Genomic DNA, 15,830 nt, shown 5'->3' with positions numbered 1-15,830 from the left:
AAAAATAAAAAATAAAAAAAAGGAGGAGGAAATATTTGTCAAGTAGCGACTGCAACTTCCATAGTCAAATTTTCATTCCAAGCTATAAATGGAGATGACTGTCCACTTTTCAGGTACAAAATAGGACAAAAGGCTTCTTGCAAAAGTAGAAGAGCAAAAGCAAAATCCTCCACTAGAAAGCGCCTCCATCTCTAATCTGTAACAGTGAGAGCCTCAGGACGGGTTCCGCAGACGCTCATTTAAAGCAAACTTTTTCAATGACCTTGAGGGTGGCTGCACTTACACGCGGAGAAGCAAATCGACCGCAGCTGGAAAGGCGCTGGGTCGAGCGTGAGAGGAACACGGGTTTTACCTAAGGGAGAGTGGAAGAGAGAAGGGGGTTCCCCAGGGGTCCCGCAGCCAGGCTCCTCGTACCGCAGCCCCGGCTGTGCAGAAGCGGAGAGGCGGAAGGTGCTCTCCGAACTTTCATTTTCCACCCTCCCTCGGCTGGAGAACTCGGATTCTTGTGAAAGGGCGAGGTCCAGCAGGGGCGGGACGGGGACGGTGGGCGGAGGGGGATAGGGCGGGGCCGGGGCGGTGAAAGGGCCCGGGGGGCGGGGGCGGGGCGAGGCCGCCGCGGTCCCGGCCCCCCACGGGGGCTCCGGGTTCTGCACCCAGCTCCTGCCCGGGCGCGCACACGCGCTTCCTCTCTTGAGCTCCCGGGCGTCCGGAGGCGAAGGTCCCGGAGCGTTCACGAGAATCCGGGTCCCAGCGAGTCCGGGGTCCGCTCCTCCAGCTGCGCCCCGGGCGCACGAGCCGGCCAGCCTCGGGGAGAGGGCGCGTGGGCGCTGGGGGTTCTTACGGGAAGATGAGGAAGCCCGACAGCAAGATCGTGCTCCTGGGGGACATGAACGTGGGGAAGACGTCGCTGCTGCAGCGGTATATGGAGCGGCGCTTCCCCGACACGGTCAGCACGGTGGGCGGCGCCTTCTACCTGAAGCAGTGGCGCTCCTACAACATCTCCATCTGGGACACCGCAGGTGAGGCCGGCGCCGCATGAGCCACAACGCCCTGGGGCTCCGCCGGGGACCGGGGGCGCGGGGCTTCCAGCAGGGCACTCGGCCGCGCACAGCGTCCCGGCCTCGGACAGCAAATGCCTCCTTCTCGGGGTTTCCCACTCGTCCTCCCTTGCTGGTTGGGCTGAGCTCTGCCTGCTCAGCCACTCAGTGACCTCAGCGACAATCCAGGTTGCAGAGAACCCGCTGGTCACTTGTGTACCTAAGCCGCCTTTGCTCCCGAGCCCCGCGTTCCTGCTCTGCCGCCCTGGGAACCAGAGACGCTCCTCTGTGAATCTCCTTTGAGATTCACTTGAGGGGTGAGCAGAGCTGGTGTTATTAGCCCCTTTCTAAGAAAAAGTAAAATGAGGCACAGAGTGTTCCCCCCTGCTGGGTTTAGTCAGGAGAGAGGAAATAGAACTGGAGCCTCTGGACCTCTCAGCCTGGAGCATATCTGCCTTTTACAGTTGATCTTCTGCTTGATCTTGGCTCAGATACGTCATATGGGTTTGGGTTTGGAGTGACTTCCGGTGGAAGCATTTTTAAGATAGGTAATGAGTTATTTTTATTGTGTAGTATTTGTGACTTTTCAAAAGTGTAACTTAGAGGATCTCAATTCAGGCTTTCTGTTTAACTTTGGAAAATAACACTGGTGATTGTAGCATTGCAATGGAATATATTTCCTTCTCCTTACAAAAGAATAAGATATTGTAAGTGAATGAAGAAACTGGAAATAGTGTGACACATTTTCAATGAGTGAGTTTTTAGAAGCCTGAAACTCTGAAAGTTCTGACTTCTTTTATGTTAGCATTTTAAAAAGTCATATACCCAAAGGCCCCGTCCAGAATTCTTAAATTGCCATCTTGGGTGCAATTTATGCTGAATAAACAAGATGATAATGAATTCTCTCTTTAAAACTGAATTAACGAAGCTCACAGAGGTACTTGCAGTTCTCCCCCTCCCTTTTGCCTTTTTTGATGCTTTTTTATTATTATTATCCCAGTTAACATCGTGACTAATTTATTGGCAATCGTCTTGTGAAAACAATGTCCCCCAGGTAAAGAGGTGCATTTCCCTGATCTTTGCTCAGCTCTGTCTTCTGCCTCAGGCTGCAGGATGAGGTTTACTGAGCTAACTCCCTCACACTGAGCATTTGGTAATGTTGGAACGCATGCTGTAGAAGTCAAATCGAACCCAATTCATGAACCCAATTTGCTTTTGTACAAAGTCAAATTGAACCCAATTTGCTTTTGTACAAAGCTTTGCCCCTCTGCTGCTTTTGCTGGCTGGCTGGGATTTACTGCTGCCCTTGGTTTACAGGTAGCAAGGTTAATGCAGGAGTGTTATTGGGGGACCCAAACCGAAACCCCTGTAGTGGCCACCGTTGGAGGCGGACTCTTAACACACGGCGTGTTTCTGGAACAAGAGCTGCCCTGCAGTGCTAGAACGGCCCCTGCATCAGAGGGAATGAAGTAGCAGTTTTGTTTCAACTGGCCTCTTGCTTCTTCAGCACCAAAGACATGATGCAGCCGGAATCTTGATCACCAGAGGATTTTGCAATTGTGCTGATGTGATGCCCTAGATGTCTTGAAGCGTTCCTGGAGGGCAGCAGCTCATTTCCTGGCATCCGAGGCTGCTGCTGCTTGTTCGAAAGATCCTAAGGGTGAATTACTAGAGCTCCTCAGAACAGAGAGTGGCCAGGCCCCTTCTCCACATTCCTGACTTCCTGTGTACACACTCAGGCGGCCCTGGCCCAGAGTTGGCAGGGACACAGGGCACCCTTGCCTGCCTCCTCAGTGGCCTGTGGCCTGACCGGGTACTTGAAGGGAAAAGAGAGGTAGGAACAGATACCTTTTCTATAACTGTTGGAAATTCAGAATTTAACTTTTAGGGGACCCTATTCTTTTCCTTCTTTTGTTTAGCTCCTAAACTTTCCCTCCATCCCACAGACATTGCTTTTCAAGTTGTTTTTGTTGTAATTGTCATAACCGAGGCAGAATGATAAGGACCAGCCGGAGGAGGAACCATTTTGAAAGTTGCTTTTAGCAACACAAGGCAGGGTGGGCTGGGGTGGGGGCGCAGGTGTGCAGAGGGCGACAGGATGTTTAATAGTAAAAACGATTGCACGGGGGTCAGTGTACACCCAGTGCCTGGCTGCTTGTAGCGTGCAAGGCAGGCAGTGGATGGAGCTGAAGAGGGGGAAGAGAGTTGGCAGGGCGAAGTGCATCACCCTATTCCATTGACACAACAGTCCTCCAGAGGGAGGTGTGATTATTTGCACGTTAAAGATGGGGCCGGGCGTGGTGGCTCATGCCTGTAATCCCAGCACTTTGGGAGGCCGAGGTGGGTGGATCACAAGGTCAAGAGATCAAGACCATCCTGGCTAACATGGTGAAACCCCATCTCTTACTAAACATACAAAAATTAGCAGGGTGTGGTGGCGCACACCTGTAGTCCCAGCTACTCGGGAGGCTGAGGCAGGAGAATCGCTTGAACCAGGAGGCGGAGGTTGCAGTGAGCCAAGATCGTGCCACTGCACTCCAACCTGGTGACAGAGCGAGACTCTGTCTCAAAAAAAAAAAAAAAAAAAAAAAGATGGGAAGACAGGGCTGCGTGGTGGCTCATGCCTGTAATCCCAGCACGTTAGGAGGCTGAAGCGGGTAGATCACCTAAGGTCAGGAGTTCGAGACCAGCCTGGTCAATGTGGTGAACCCCTGTGTCTACTAAAAATACAAAAATTAGCTGGGCGTGGTGGCCGGCGCCTGTAATCCTAGCTACTTGGGAGGCTGTGGCAGGAGAATCGCTTGAACCCTGGAGGCGGAGGTTGCAGTGAGCCAAGATTGCGCCATTGCACTCCAGCCTGGGTGACAAGAGTAAGACTCTGTCTCAAAAAAAAAAAAAAAAAAGGGAAGACAGCAGAAGTTAAGTGGGATTTAGACCTTGGTTCATCCAACTCCAACTCACCTTGTCTCATTATGCCCTTTTAGGGGGCACTTGCCACTCCCAGCCCTTGTCTAATTGGGCACACAGATGTGGAGTGGTTGCTGTGCATAGGTGGGTACATCCAGGGAACAAAAGGAGGTTGCCCAGCGAGGAGGCAGAGCCCTAGAAAACATACTGCTGTGCTCCTCTGTGTCGTGTGGTTGCTCAGGACAGCCTAAAGTGGTGTTGCCTGTTGTTGGCAAATATAAACTGAGCTTCCCCGGTGCCGGGCACTGTTTGGGCCCTCGTTCTACAGCAGTGAGCAGGCCGGCTGGCCGCTGCCCCGCAGGCTCTGGATTCCAGAGGAGGGGGAGAGGCAGGCAAGAAGTGAATGGTACAGCTTCACATCTGATCGTTGCTCTGAAGAAAATACGACAGGCTGATGAGAAAGCGGCTGGTGTGCCCAGCTCAGACCTGGTCCCCAGATCCCTGGAGACAGAATGCTCTCCGCGTTTGTTTTCCTTCCCTTCTCAAGGCCGTGGCCTGGCGGCCGGGAGGCAGGGGGAGGGGAGGCATTACCTGACTCACATTTGCATTCCCAGCACCTGGCCCTTGAAGAGCCAGCTTGGAAGGCAGCGGGGAGCCCAGACTTGAGCCGCTTCCCTATGCCGGCATCCAGCTCCAGCTGCGCCTCTGGGGACTGGGTGTTGGAGAGAGTGAGTGCATTTCGCATGTGGGAGCCTGAAGCCAGGCTGTGACAGACAGAATAGTGGCCACCGCAAAGATGAGACATCCTGGTCTCTTGAGAGTCCTTCTGAGGCACCAGCAGAAGGTTACGTGGCCACACCAGGGCCTCCTCCCCAGCACAGGCGTTCCGGATGGTGGGCCTCCTAGTGTGAGCCTCCCAGCAATCTGCCTGACTGAGGACTTCCCACATCACCAAGTCCTGCTCCTCTTTGTTCGACAGTTCTTCCCTCATCCTGTCTGTTCTTCCTCATCTTAATATAAACAGCAAGAAAAATCCACACCTTCAACACTTTGCTTGGAAATCTCAGCTAAATATCCAACTTCATCACACATAGTTATGCTTCCCTCACAGCTGTGGGGCACGACTCAGCTGAGCTCTCTGGTACCACATCCTCACTCCTCCAGCTTCTGATAACACAGTCCTCATTCCGACCCCAGGCTTTCACCTGTAATTGGCTCCTTCTGGCGGAGGTGTTCACTACGAGGATGCAGGTTTTCTCTGCTATGCTTCTCGCTTCCTTCTGATTCCTCACCAGCAGGGCTGTTCATGTGCACCTTCCTGCCAACCATCTGTTTAGGCCAATCCGGGCTGCCCTCTCATGATCCTCAAATCCTCCCAGATCTGCCATTGCCCAGTTCTAAAGCCGCTTCCATATTCGTGACAGCCTCTCTCTGCTCCCAGTTCCAAAATCTGTGTCAGTTTCCTATTGCTGCTATAACAAATTAGTTACTTAAAACAACACAGATTTGCTGGGCATGGTAGCTCCTGCCTGTAATCCCAGCACTTTAGGAGGCCGAAGTGAAAGGATTACTTGAACCCAGGAGTTCAAGACCAGCTTGGGCAACAAAGGGAGACTGTCTCTACAAAGAATAAAGAAGTTAGCCAGGTGTAGTGGTGCGCACCTGTAGTCCCAGCTACTTGGGAGGCTGAGGTAAGAGGATTTCTTGAGCCTGGGAGGTTGAGGCTGCAGTGAGCCATGATCATACCACTGCACTCCAGCCTGGGCAACAGAGCAAGACCCTGTCTCAAATAAATCAATAAAAATTAAAACCATAGATTTATTGTCTTTAAGTAGTCTGGAGGTCAAAAGTCCCAAATGAGTCTCTCACTGGGCTAAAGTCAAAGCTTGCAGGATTGCATTCCTTTCTGGAGACTGAAGGGAGGAACCTGTTTCTTAGACTTTCCTGGTTCCTGGAGCCTGCCTGATTTCCTGGTTTTATCCTCTCTCCGAAAAGGCAGTCAGGTTAGGTCTGTCCTACACAGCATCCCTCTGAACCAGCCCCTCTGCTTCCCTCTTCTAAGGGTTTAGATGACCCCTGTGATTTTGTGGGATCCATCCTGGTCCTTGTTTTCAGGGTGGCTGACTGGCAGGCTCAGCGTCCCTCACCCATGTGATGTAGGCACAGGTTCTGGAGATCAGGGCATCTGCTGACCACAGCTGTAGCTATGACTGTGTCACTTCCTTTTGCATCAGGCTCCTCCTGTATAATGAGGGAAGAAAGGGGCACCTGTCTGAGCATTGTTAGGAGTCAGCAAGTTAACACTGGCAAAGTTCTCAGAACAGTGGCCAGAATGAAGTACCACGTGAGTTCTGCTAAACAAACATTGTCTCCTGGCCTTGGGTACCTGTCACTGAGATTACACCAGCAGGCATGTTACAAAGGGAGGAGGGAGGCTCAGCTGGGCCCCTAGCCAACAAGTCTCTAATAAATGGGGAGGCCACGGCGAGGGGAGGGAAGGCGGGGGACACTCGCGGTGGCCGTGGTAAAGAGTGAGAATAAAAGTCGCCATCTGCCACCCGAGGGCTCAGCAACGTGGGAGACCCGGCCATATTGAATTTCTTCCTTTGCTGTTTGGAGTCGAGCAGGGGCCGGCTGATGACTGGGTTCACCCGCAGAAGGCACAGGCTGATTCACGTTTGCACTTCCCTGGCGTCCTCTGCCCAAGCTGCGAGGAAATAGTTCCTCTATCTGTCCCAACTAGAAGTCTGAGCTTTGGCATGAGCCTTGCAGACCCCAATGTTCTTGGTGCCAGAACCCCAGGATGGGTGGACGGCAAAGATGTGGAAGAGAGATGGGCCCAGCCTCTGGCCTCTTTAGAGGATGCTGATGGCTGAGCCACCTGAGAAGGGATCAGGGTGCGATGGCCCTGGAATCTGTGTGACAAAAGGCAGGACTGAGAAAATGGGGGGCTCTGTGGTGTGGAATAGAGAGGACTGGAGCCCCAGTCCCAGGAACTGTTTGAGTGTTGGAAGATTGTCACATGGAAGAGGAATTCAAGCCTCATTTGAGTTCTGCTCTGGCGCATTAGAGTAGTTGGTTTGTAGTGGGAGAGCAGGTGTGGCCTGTGTGTAATGGGACGGGCTGCCTCAGAAACTCGTGCTTCCAACACTTACAGTAATTGCCACTGTAGGTGGGTTCCTGCCACGTGCCAGGTGCTATGCAGGCTCCATACTCCTGGGCTACATCCTTTTCACAAGGCTCCTCCTGGGAGGCGTCAACGTTGCGGTCCTACAGACTGGGAAGCAGCATCTTACAGAGGGGAGGTGGCTCCCACAGTCGCTCCCTGACACAGTGCCAGGGCCACTCATCTTCACAGCTTGGTCTTCCTGCCCTTGGGAACCCAAGGTCTGGATGCTGCTTGGCTCAGGACCTAGAGTACAGGTTTCTCAGTGGATCAGGTCCCTCCCTCCCAAGCCGAAATGCAAGGATTTTTCAAGGAAAGGCTCGTGATGGGTTTAGGATCTCAGGTTCTCCAGGCCCTCCCTGGCCTCAGAGGTGCTGTGAACCCAGGCTGGGCTCTGCAGCGAATGAAGATGCTGCTTTGCTCATGCAGGCTCTTTCCTAAGCCCCAGGCAAGATTCTGAGCAGTTGGTTTAAGAGCTTTCTCTTTACTTGAACAACACAGTGCAGCCCAGGAGAGGATGCTGGAGTTTCTGGTTATGAAATCTTGGTGCCTGGGGGAGGGAGAATGTAAGTGCTCATTCCCGTGAAGTTAGCTAAGAGATTGGCCTGCATCCTGTGAACTGCTGTCTGTCCGAGGCAGAGCCCAGGTGGCTTTTGTGAAGGACAAAGGTGGCTTGTGGGTGAAGGTGTCGAATGAGAGGGAGAGTTCAGCTCTGAGGACTGCGAGCCCCCACCTCTCTCCTTCCAGTCCACACAGAAGCCTCAGCCCCCAGCCCCATGACAGCTGCTCCTAATGGAATGGGGTGGAGGCTGTGTTATATGTGTTGCTGCTTCAGGTTGGAATTGTGATGATGCTGTGGGTGGGCCTGGAGAACAGCTTTCTTTGGCAGGGACCCCATGGGTGGCTGAGAGTTGGCACTTTTGACTCACATATGAGGACTGCACATTTTTTAAAAGCTTTGAGAGATTGGTGCAGAAGTGAAAGCACAGCCTGCAAAACACATGGAGCCAGGGGGATTTTATTTATTTATATAATTATTTAATTTTTTTGAGACAAGGTCTTGGTCTGTTGTCCAGGCTGGAGTGCGGTGGGGTAACCACAGCTCAGTGTAACTTCAATCTCCCAGGCTCAAGCAATCCTCCCACCTCAGCCTCCTAAGTAGCTGGGACCACAGGTGTGCACCCTTATTTACAATTTTTTTTTTCTTTTTGTAGAGATGGGGTCTTGCTATGTTGCCGAAGCTGGCCTTGAACTCGTGGGCTAAAGTGATCGTCCTACCTTGGCCTCCCAAAGTGCTGGCATTCCAGGCATGAGCCACTGTGCCCAGCCAGGAGTCAGATTTTAGCTGGCTTTCCTATTACATTAGTTTCTATTTTAGCGTCACTCAGGAGAGGCTTCTGAGTGGTTTTTGAGGCCTTAATATGGTGACCCTCAGCCTGACAATTAGTGTTTGTGTGACTGGAGACCATTTGGTCAATTACATGGTCTTTCTACAGATCCGGGGGCTGACGCGGGCCTGCTGCTGGTTGTTGTAAATAAAGTTTTATTGGCACAGCCACATCCACGCACTTAAATGCATTGTCTGTGGCTGCTTTCACCCTGTAATGGCAGAGTTGAGTCATTGCAACAGAGACCAGATGGCACCGAAAGCCAAACATATTTACTATATGGCCCTTTGCGGAAAACATTTGCTGATCCCTGGTTTAGGTTGTGTAAAGGAGATAATGCATCTCTAAAAGTCTGTTCCCATAGGTATAGACACTAATAAAAAGGTTTAACATTCAGCAATTGTAGGACCCCAAGATTCAGTTCAACTCAACAAGCAGCTCTCAAGTTTCTACTGTGTGTGTCTGCTGAGCTAGAGTGGAGTGAGGGTGGATTTAAGATGAACACCAGCTCCTACTGAACAAAAGATCTTGGAAGAAATGCCAGTTAAGGTTTGTATCTGGAAGGTCGACCTGCAAAACCCCAGGCACATGTGGGTCCGCATGGTCACCTCTACTGAGGACTTTGAACAGGTGCCTTCTGGGTGCAAGGCCTCATTTGTAGAGTCCCTCTGCTTTATTGACCAGCAACAGTGGCCTGAATATGAATGTGGGTATTAAGATAGGGGGAAAGAGAATTAATTGATTGTCCTGGCCTCAGCAGGAGTGGACAAGGCGACATTCTACTCGGAGATTGCAGAGCACAGTGGCCGCTTGCGAGCAGTATGCGTTGGGAGGCTCAGCCCACAGCCTCCTGGAGTGGCGCCTGGGAATCCCAGGGTGCTAGGGGACCTTGCAGGCTCTTTAGTGTGCTGTGGTTCAGGAGAAACTTAATTAAGGTCAACTGTGTTTGTTAACGAGCACCTGAGTCACACTGAATGCCTTTGGGAGACAATTTCATGCTTTGTTATCTTTAAGCTCTCTGGAGAAATAGAAAATTTTATTTATTTATTTATTTATTTATTTATTTGAGACGGAGTCTCTCTCTGTCCCCCAGGCTGGAGTGCAGTGGCGCGGTCTCGGCTCACTGCAAGCTCTGCCTCCCAGGTTCACGCCATTCTCCTGCCTCAGCCTCCAGAGTAGCTGGGACTACAGGCGCCCACCACCACGCCCGGCTAATTTTTTGTATTTTTAGTAGAGACGGGGTTTCACTGTGTTAGCCAGGATGGTCTTGATCTCCTGACCTCGTGATCCGCCTACCTCAGCCTCCCAAAGTGCTGGGATTATAGGCGTGAGCCACCGCGCCTGGCCCTATTTATTTATTAAAAAAAATTTTTTTTTTTTGAGATGGAGTCTTGCTCTGTTGCCCAGGTGGGAGTGCACTGGCACGGTCTCGGCTCACTGCAAGCTCCGCCTCCTGAGTTCAAGTGACTCGCCTGCCTCAGCCTCCCAAGTAGCTGGGATTACGGGCACCCACCACCATGCCTGGCTAATTTTTGTATTTTTAGTGGAGACAGGGTTTTACCATGTTGGTCAGGCTACTCTTGAACTCCTGACCTCAAGTAATCCACCCGCCTTGGCCTCCCAAAGTGTTGGGATTACAGGTGTGAGCTACCATGCCCGTCTTATTTATTTATTTATTTATTGAGACAGAGTCTTCTTCTGTCACCCAGACTGGAATGCAATGCTGTGATCTTGGCTCACTGCAGCTTCGACCTCGTGGGCTCAAGCAGTCCTCCCACCTGTCAGCTGGGACTACAGCACCACCACGCCTGGCTAATTTTTGTATTTTTTTTTTTTTTTGTAGAGGCAGGGGTCTCAGTATGTTGCCCAGGCTGGTCTTGAACTCCTGGGGTCAAGATATCCTCCCTGCTTGTTCTCCCCAAGTGCTGGGATTACAGGCATGAGCTACCATGCCTGGCTGAAAATTTATGATGCCAGATCAAATTGCCCTTCTTTCTGTATTGAGACTTCATATAGCATCCCTCTCCAAGAAAAATAAATTTTGTACAAACATACACACATGTGCACACACACATGCCTAAACAGGTGTTGATTCTTAGGATAATGGATTCATCACTGCAATGACAGAGTTCCATGGTCCAGCTGGCCGCGAACGCTGGCCCAGGCAGGTTCCAGCTTCGTTTCAACCCTGGCTTCCCTGGTGCTGTCTCTTCTGCACCTCACTGAGGGGTCTTTCTGCCAGGCCTCCTGGATCTGGTCACCTTCCCTGCTCAGAGCCCCTCCAGCACTCCCCAGCTTATCGCTCCTCTTGTCTGCCTGCTGGCACCTGAGCCCTGATGCACGATTTGCAGTTTGTCCTGTATGCCCTGTCTTTCCTCTGTTCTCACAGGTGCTTACAGAGTCTCTGGCAATGCCCAGCTTGAATTTTATCCCATCTTTCAGTGAAGCATTTGTTGGTCTTTGTAGCAGAGGGAAGAATTCCTCCTTCCACCAAACTGCTACAGAGTGACCTTGCACCCCATAGTACATACTGCTGGTTGTCTCTTTTTCTTTCCTTGGATTTATAAACTCCTTGGGTTTTACTCATTTGGAGTTTCCCTTAGAATGTAACGTTTTGCTCTGTGGTATTTTTGAAACTAAGTTGTTGCTGAAGGAAACTTTTGAAAGCAGTGGGAAAAATTCACAGAGTGACATTAGCAGTTTCATTTTCGTAGTGATGTATTGAGCCTGAATGATAAAATTAGTGTGGAAATATCACTGTCCTGAGTGCTGTGATACAATAGGCCGTTGTGTGTATGGTAGGGAGCTGTGGGTCCGGGGCATTAATTATATGGTATCCTAAAAAACTTCTCTAGTAGCTCTTGATTTCTTTTGAGTTCAGTATCATTACAAATCTATTAAAAAGACTAACACACCAGAACTGTGCTTCTGGGAAGATGGAAAAGATGTGTTTTCCCCTACTCTTCCCTCTAATTACAGCCCAAAACCTTGGATTTTATCTTAAAAGCAAACATAAGACTCTGGAAGGTGGCAAGGAGAAGGCAGATCCACTAGATACCTCGGGAATGTGTTTCAGGAAAAAACTCTCAACCCGAGTTTTTCCTCTGCTCTCACAGCGCCATAGTCATCATTGACCCAGGAAACTCCTGTGACCAAAGGTGCAGGGTTTTTCCCACACAGCGAGCAGTGGGCACCAGCTGGGTGTCTTCCAGTTTAATTCCGACACTGTCCACCTGGAGGTAGCGTCTCAGTCCCACAAGACCACCCCTTCCTTCCCCCTAGTCGCAATTCCAGGCATCTGGAATTTCTGATCCACCGGCTTCAGGTGGGGGTTCCCATGACCCCCTCTTTGGGTTCAGTTAATTTGCTGGGAAACTGTTGCTTATGTTTGTTTACTAGTTATTAGACAGGATATTGCAAAGGATACAAATGAACAACTGCATGAAGAGACACATGGAGCAAGGTCTGGACGGGGTGCCACGGAGTTGGGGTGCCACGGAGTTGGGGACCACGGAGTTGGGGTGCCACAGAGTTGGGGTCCACGGAGTTGGGGTCCACGGAGTTGGGGTGCCACAGAGTTGGGGTGCCCTTGTGGCATGGGGGTGAGTTCTTCTTCGCCTTCCTGTCGGCCTCCACGTGCTCGGCTTTCCGGGAGCTCCCTGAACCCTGTTTTCTGGGCTTCTTATGGAGACTTCATTGGTTGTCTGTGGTTGAGGCATGGACATCATGTCAAAATGTGATTGGAAAGGCCGGGTGTGGTGGCTCAGGCCTGTCATCCCAGCAGTTTGGGAGGCCGAGGAGGGTAGATCACTTGAGGGCAGAAGTTCGAGACCAGCCTGGCCAACATGGCGAGACTCTGTCTCTACTAAAAATACAAAAATTAGCTGCGTGTGGTGGCGCGTGCCTGTAGTCCCAGCTACTCAGGAAGCTAAGGCAAGAGGGTCGTTTGAACCCAGGAGGCAGAGGTTGCGGTGAGCTGAGATTGTGCCACTGTACTCCAGCCTGGGCAACAGAGCAAGGCTCCATCTCAATTAAAAAAAAAAAAAAGAATTTAAAAAAGTGTGATTGGATAAAAAGGGTACAATCTAAGCCCAGCAAGGCCTGTCTGTTCAGGTTCCCCAGGCCTCTCTGCAGCATTCCCTCCTCTAGGGTATGGGGCAGGACCCTCTCTGGAAGGAGGGTCTAATGACCCACAATCAGATTAGAGTCCCGCCCGGGCCAGGTGAAAGGAGAGCAGGAGAAGGTCAGAAAGATTTTGTTCCTGAGGCCTAAGGCACCCAACATTATAGCAAAAGACTGTAGCAATGGCTATAAGAATCATGAACTAGGAACTGTGGATGAAAAGACACAGTGGTGAGTTCCCTGGATTCCAGATTCAGGGCTGAAGAAGCTAGAAATTCAGAAATGCCAAAGGGCACAGGCGAAATGAATCTGCATTCAAGAATTCAGCTTTTGTCTGAAATATTCCTTCCTGCTTAACCAAAGCTGATACAAATCAACACACCTAACTTTTAGTAGCTTATATTCTAACACAGACCAAGCTAAGCTTGTAGCTCCAAGCAAAGCATTTCGTAAATATTTGCTGATTTGTTTTGTGGACTCACAAGATGTTGATGGCAACTGATGTCTTTCCTCCCTCTGGCCTGGCCGCTCTCCACACACTGGTCTTAAGCCTCTGAAATAGCTCAGCTCCCTAGTGCTAGGGTTCTGCAAGGAAGTCAGGGTCGTGTCCTATGAAAAACTGGCCTGGGAAGTTTTGAATCATCACACACATGTTCAGGCCTCTGGGTTCTGCAGGGACCCAGCCCTTACCTTGCTGGAGCCCCTGGGCTGTGAGAGTAGCAGGTATTTATCGTACTTCTGGGAGCCAGACATCACACTCAGTGCCTTCTGGCATTGTCCGTTGTTCCGGCATCCACTTTGTGTGCTTGGTGTTATCCTCACCTCTCAGTGCAGATGAGGAAGCTGAGGCCCAGAGAGCCTAGGGAGCTTGCCCCAGGTTGCACTCCAGGTTGGGGAGTGCATATTTGAGGTGGGTTTTTTTCAAAGTCCACCCTTCCTGGCACTGAGCTGGTTAAGAGGCTACGATGGAGCCTGGACCCCTCATATTGGAGCAGTGCACACCGACAGACCCCGCATAAAACAGGAACAGAACAGACCTAACCAAGGAATCAGGTGAGCCCACTGCACTACCCTGGTGCCTTCATGAGGATGGAGGCAGGTGAGACTGAATTGTGGACATTTCTAGAATGAGAAGAGTTTTTAGTGTTTTTGTTTTTGTTTTTTTGAGACAGAGTTTCATTCTGTTGCCCAGGCTGGAGTACAGTGGTGTGATCTTGGCTCACTGCAACCTCCACCTCCCAGCTTCAAGCAATTCTCCTGCCTCAGCCTCCCGAGTAGCTGGGACTACAGGTGCACACCACCACACCCAGCTAATTTTTGTATTTTTTGTAGAGTTGGGGTTTCACCATGTTGGCCAGGCTGGTCTCGAACTCATGACCTCAAGTGATCTGCCCACCTGGGCCTCCCAAAGTGTGGAATGACAGGCGTGAGCCACCGTGCCCGGCCGAATTATGGTATTTTCTAATCTATTATTCTGCCTTGCATTATTTAAAATTAAAAGAAAAATTGTTGGATCAAAAAGATATAGCATTCTAACTGAAGTTGCCTTGAGGATAACAGTGTCTTTTATTTTTGTATTCTGTTGACCAAGTTTCCTATTTATATTTTGAAAGTTCTTAATTTTATTACTAAGAGCCTTGACGGCATAAGGAGTGGCTCTGGTGGTAGCTACACAGTTATAGAATACCTGCTATGGGAAACTTTTTGCTCCAGGTTATATCTGAAATGCTTACCTATATTTTAAAGTAAGTGTTTAGATACAAAGAATAAATGGGACAGCCTATTTGCAATACTGTTGTGTAGGCTGATTAGCCAGCATTAGCTTGTGGGGTTATGCAGGCTTCCCAAGACTGAGGTTCCAGTTTGCAGACTTTGGCCTTATATTATAGCTTTGGCCTTAAATTATAGCTGATGCTTCCACAACACTTAGTATGTGCCAGAGGCTGTGCCAAACGCTTCCCCATTTTAGCTCCTTTAATCCTCTCCGGGATCGTAGCAGGTAGCAGGGTTGTTCTCCAGGAAGTGGTGGAGTGGGGATCTGATCTGGGCAGACCTGTCCGAGGGTTTATGCACTTAATCTCACCAGCCTGCTGCGTCCTTCATAGAAGTGACTTGGGTCCTAAAGTGAGAGTGGAACCGGAAAGGAATTGCTCCAGGTATGCGTTCACTCACACAACGTAATAAATGTACGTCGGGCTACGTTCTGTGTCGTGCAGGGGTGCCTGTGAACTAGAGAAGTCCTGCTGCACCCAACGGTAGTAAATGAAAAATACTTTCAACCTGTGGCCTGTCTCATCACTCACGAGATCAATGTATTAAGATTCCTGTTAACGCTTTCCCCATGTAGAATTACACGCACTTCATTCACATAGGAAGCTTGTTGCACCTCGTGTCTGAGATGCGCTTTCTCATTTATGCAGAGCCAGCTGATTCAGTGTGTTTGGGTCAGGGGTCCGTTCCCTTCCCTGACCTTGGGTGTTCTAGTTCAGGACAGTCTGGTTGGAGGAGGCGCCGTGTAGACCGCTGTGATTTGGCACAACAGTCAGCTTCCTGGCCTTGACTGGTGGCATTCCAGGCTTCTGACATATGAGTCCTTGAGCAGGAAGAACACTTTCTATTGTTTGTGGTACAAAAGTTCAGCTTGGCCAGGCGTGGTGACTCACGCCTGTAATCCCAGCACTTCGGGAGACTCAGACGGGAGGATCCCTTGAGGTCAGAAGCTAGATACCAGCCAAGGCAACATAGCGAGACCCTGTCTCTACTAAAAATTGAAAAAAAATTGCCAGGCATGGTGGTGCATACCTGTAGGTTCAGCTGCTGGGGAGGCTGAGGTGAGAGGATCACTTGAGTCTGGGAGTTTGAAGCTGCAGTGAGCTGTAACTGCACCACTGCACTCCAGCCTGGGCAACAGAGTGAGACCCTGTCTCAAAAACAAACAAACAACCCAAAAAACAAAAAACAGAAGTTCAGCTTGTACTGTTCACAAATGCTCCAGGTCAGTTAAGATTTGTGAGTCTAGGCGTCACCCAGCGCCATGCCATGACACACGCTTAGTGGCCCTGTCACACAGACCAAGGGTGGCCTGCAGAGCTGCTGAGTGCTTCAATAAAAAATGAGGCATTTCTACTTAGAAATGGAAGACTCGTGTGTAACCGTGCTTCCTTGTGGGCTGGAGCTGCCTTTCGGGACGCTACCGTCTCATGGCGTAAC

At 50.5% G+C, this 15,830-nt stretch overlaps 1 protein-coding gene across 1 annotated transcript in view; it reads left to right on the top strand.

The window, feature by feature from the left end:
- Nucleotides 1–597: 597 nt before the first annotated feature.
- RAB20 (RAB20, member RAS oncogene family) overlaps nt 598–15,830 on the top strand; it is a 37,517-nt gene continuing 22,284 nt past the window's right edge. Inside the window, exon 1 of the mRNA XM_002824425.6 lies at nt 598–1,019. Coding sequence (XP_002824471.1) covers nt 848–1,019 — 172 coding nt within the window. The 5' untranslated portion in view covers nt 598–847. The remainder of the gene's footprint in view (nt 1,020–15,830) is intronic.

This window comes from Pongo abelii, chromosome 14 (assembly GCF_028885655.2).
Source record: "Pongo abelii isolate AG06213 chromosome 14, NHGRI_mPonAbe1-v2.0_pri, whole genome shotgun sequence".
NCBI classification, from domain to species: Eukaryota; Metazoa; Chordata; class Mammalia; order Primates; family Hominidae; genus Pongo; species Pongo abelii.
The sequence above is the reverse complement of the archived record's forward strand: the minus strand, read 5'-3'. Positions and strand labels throughout refer to the sequence as shown.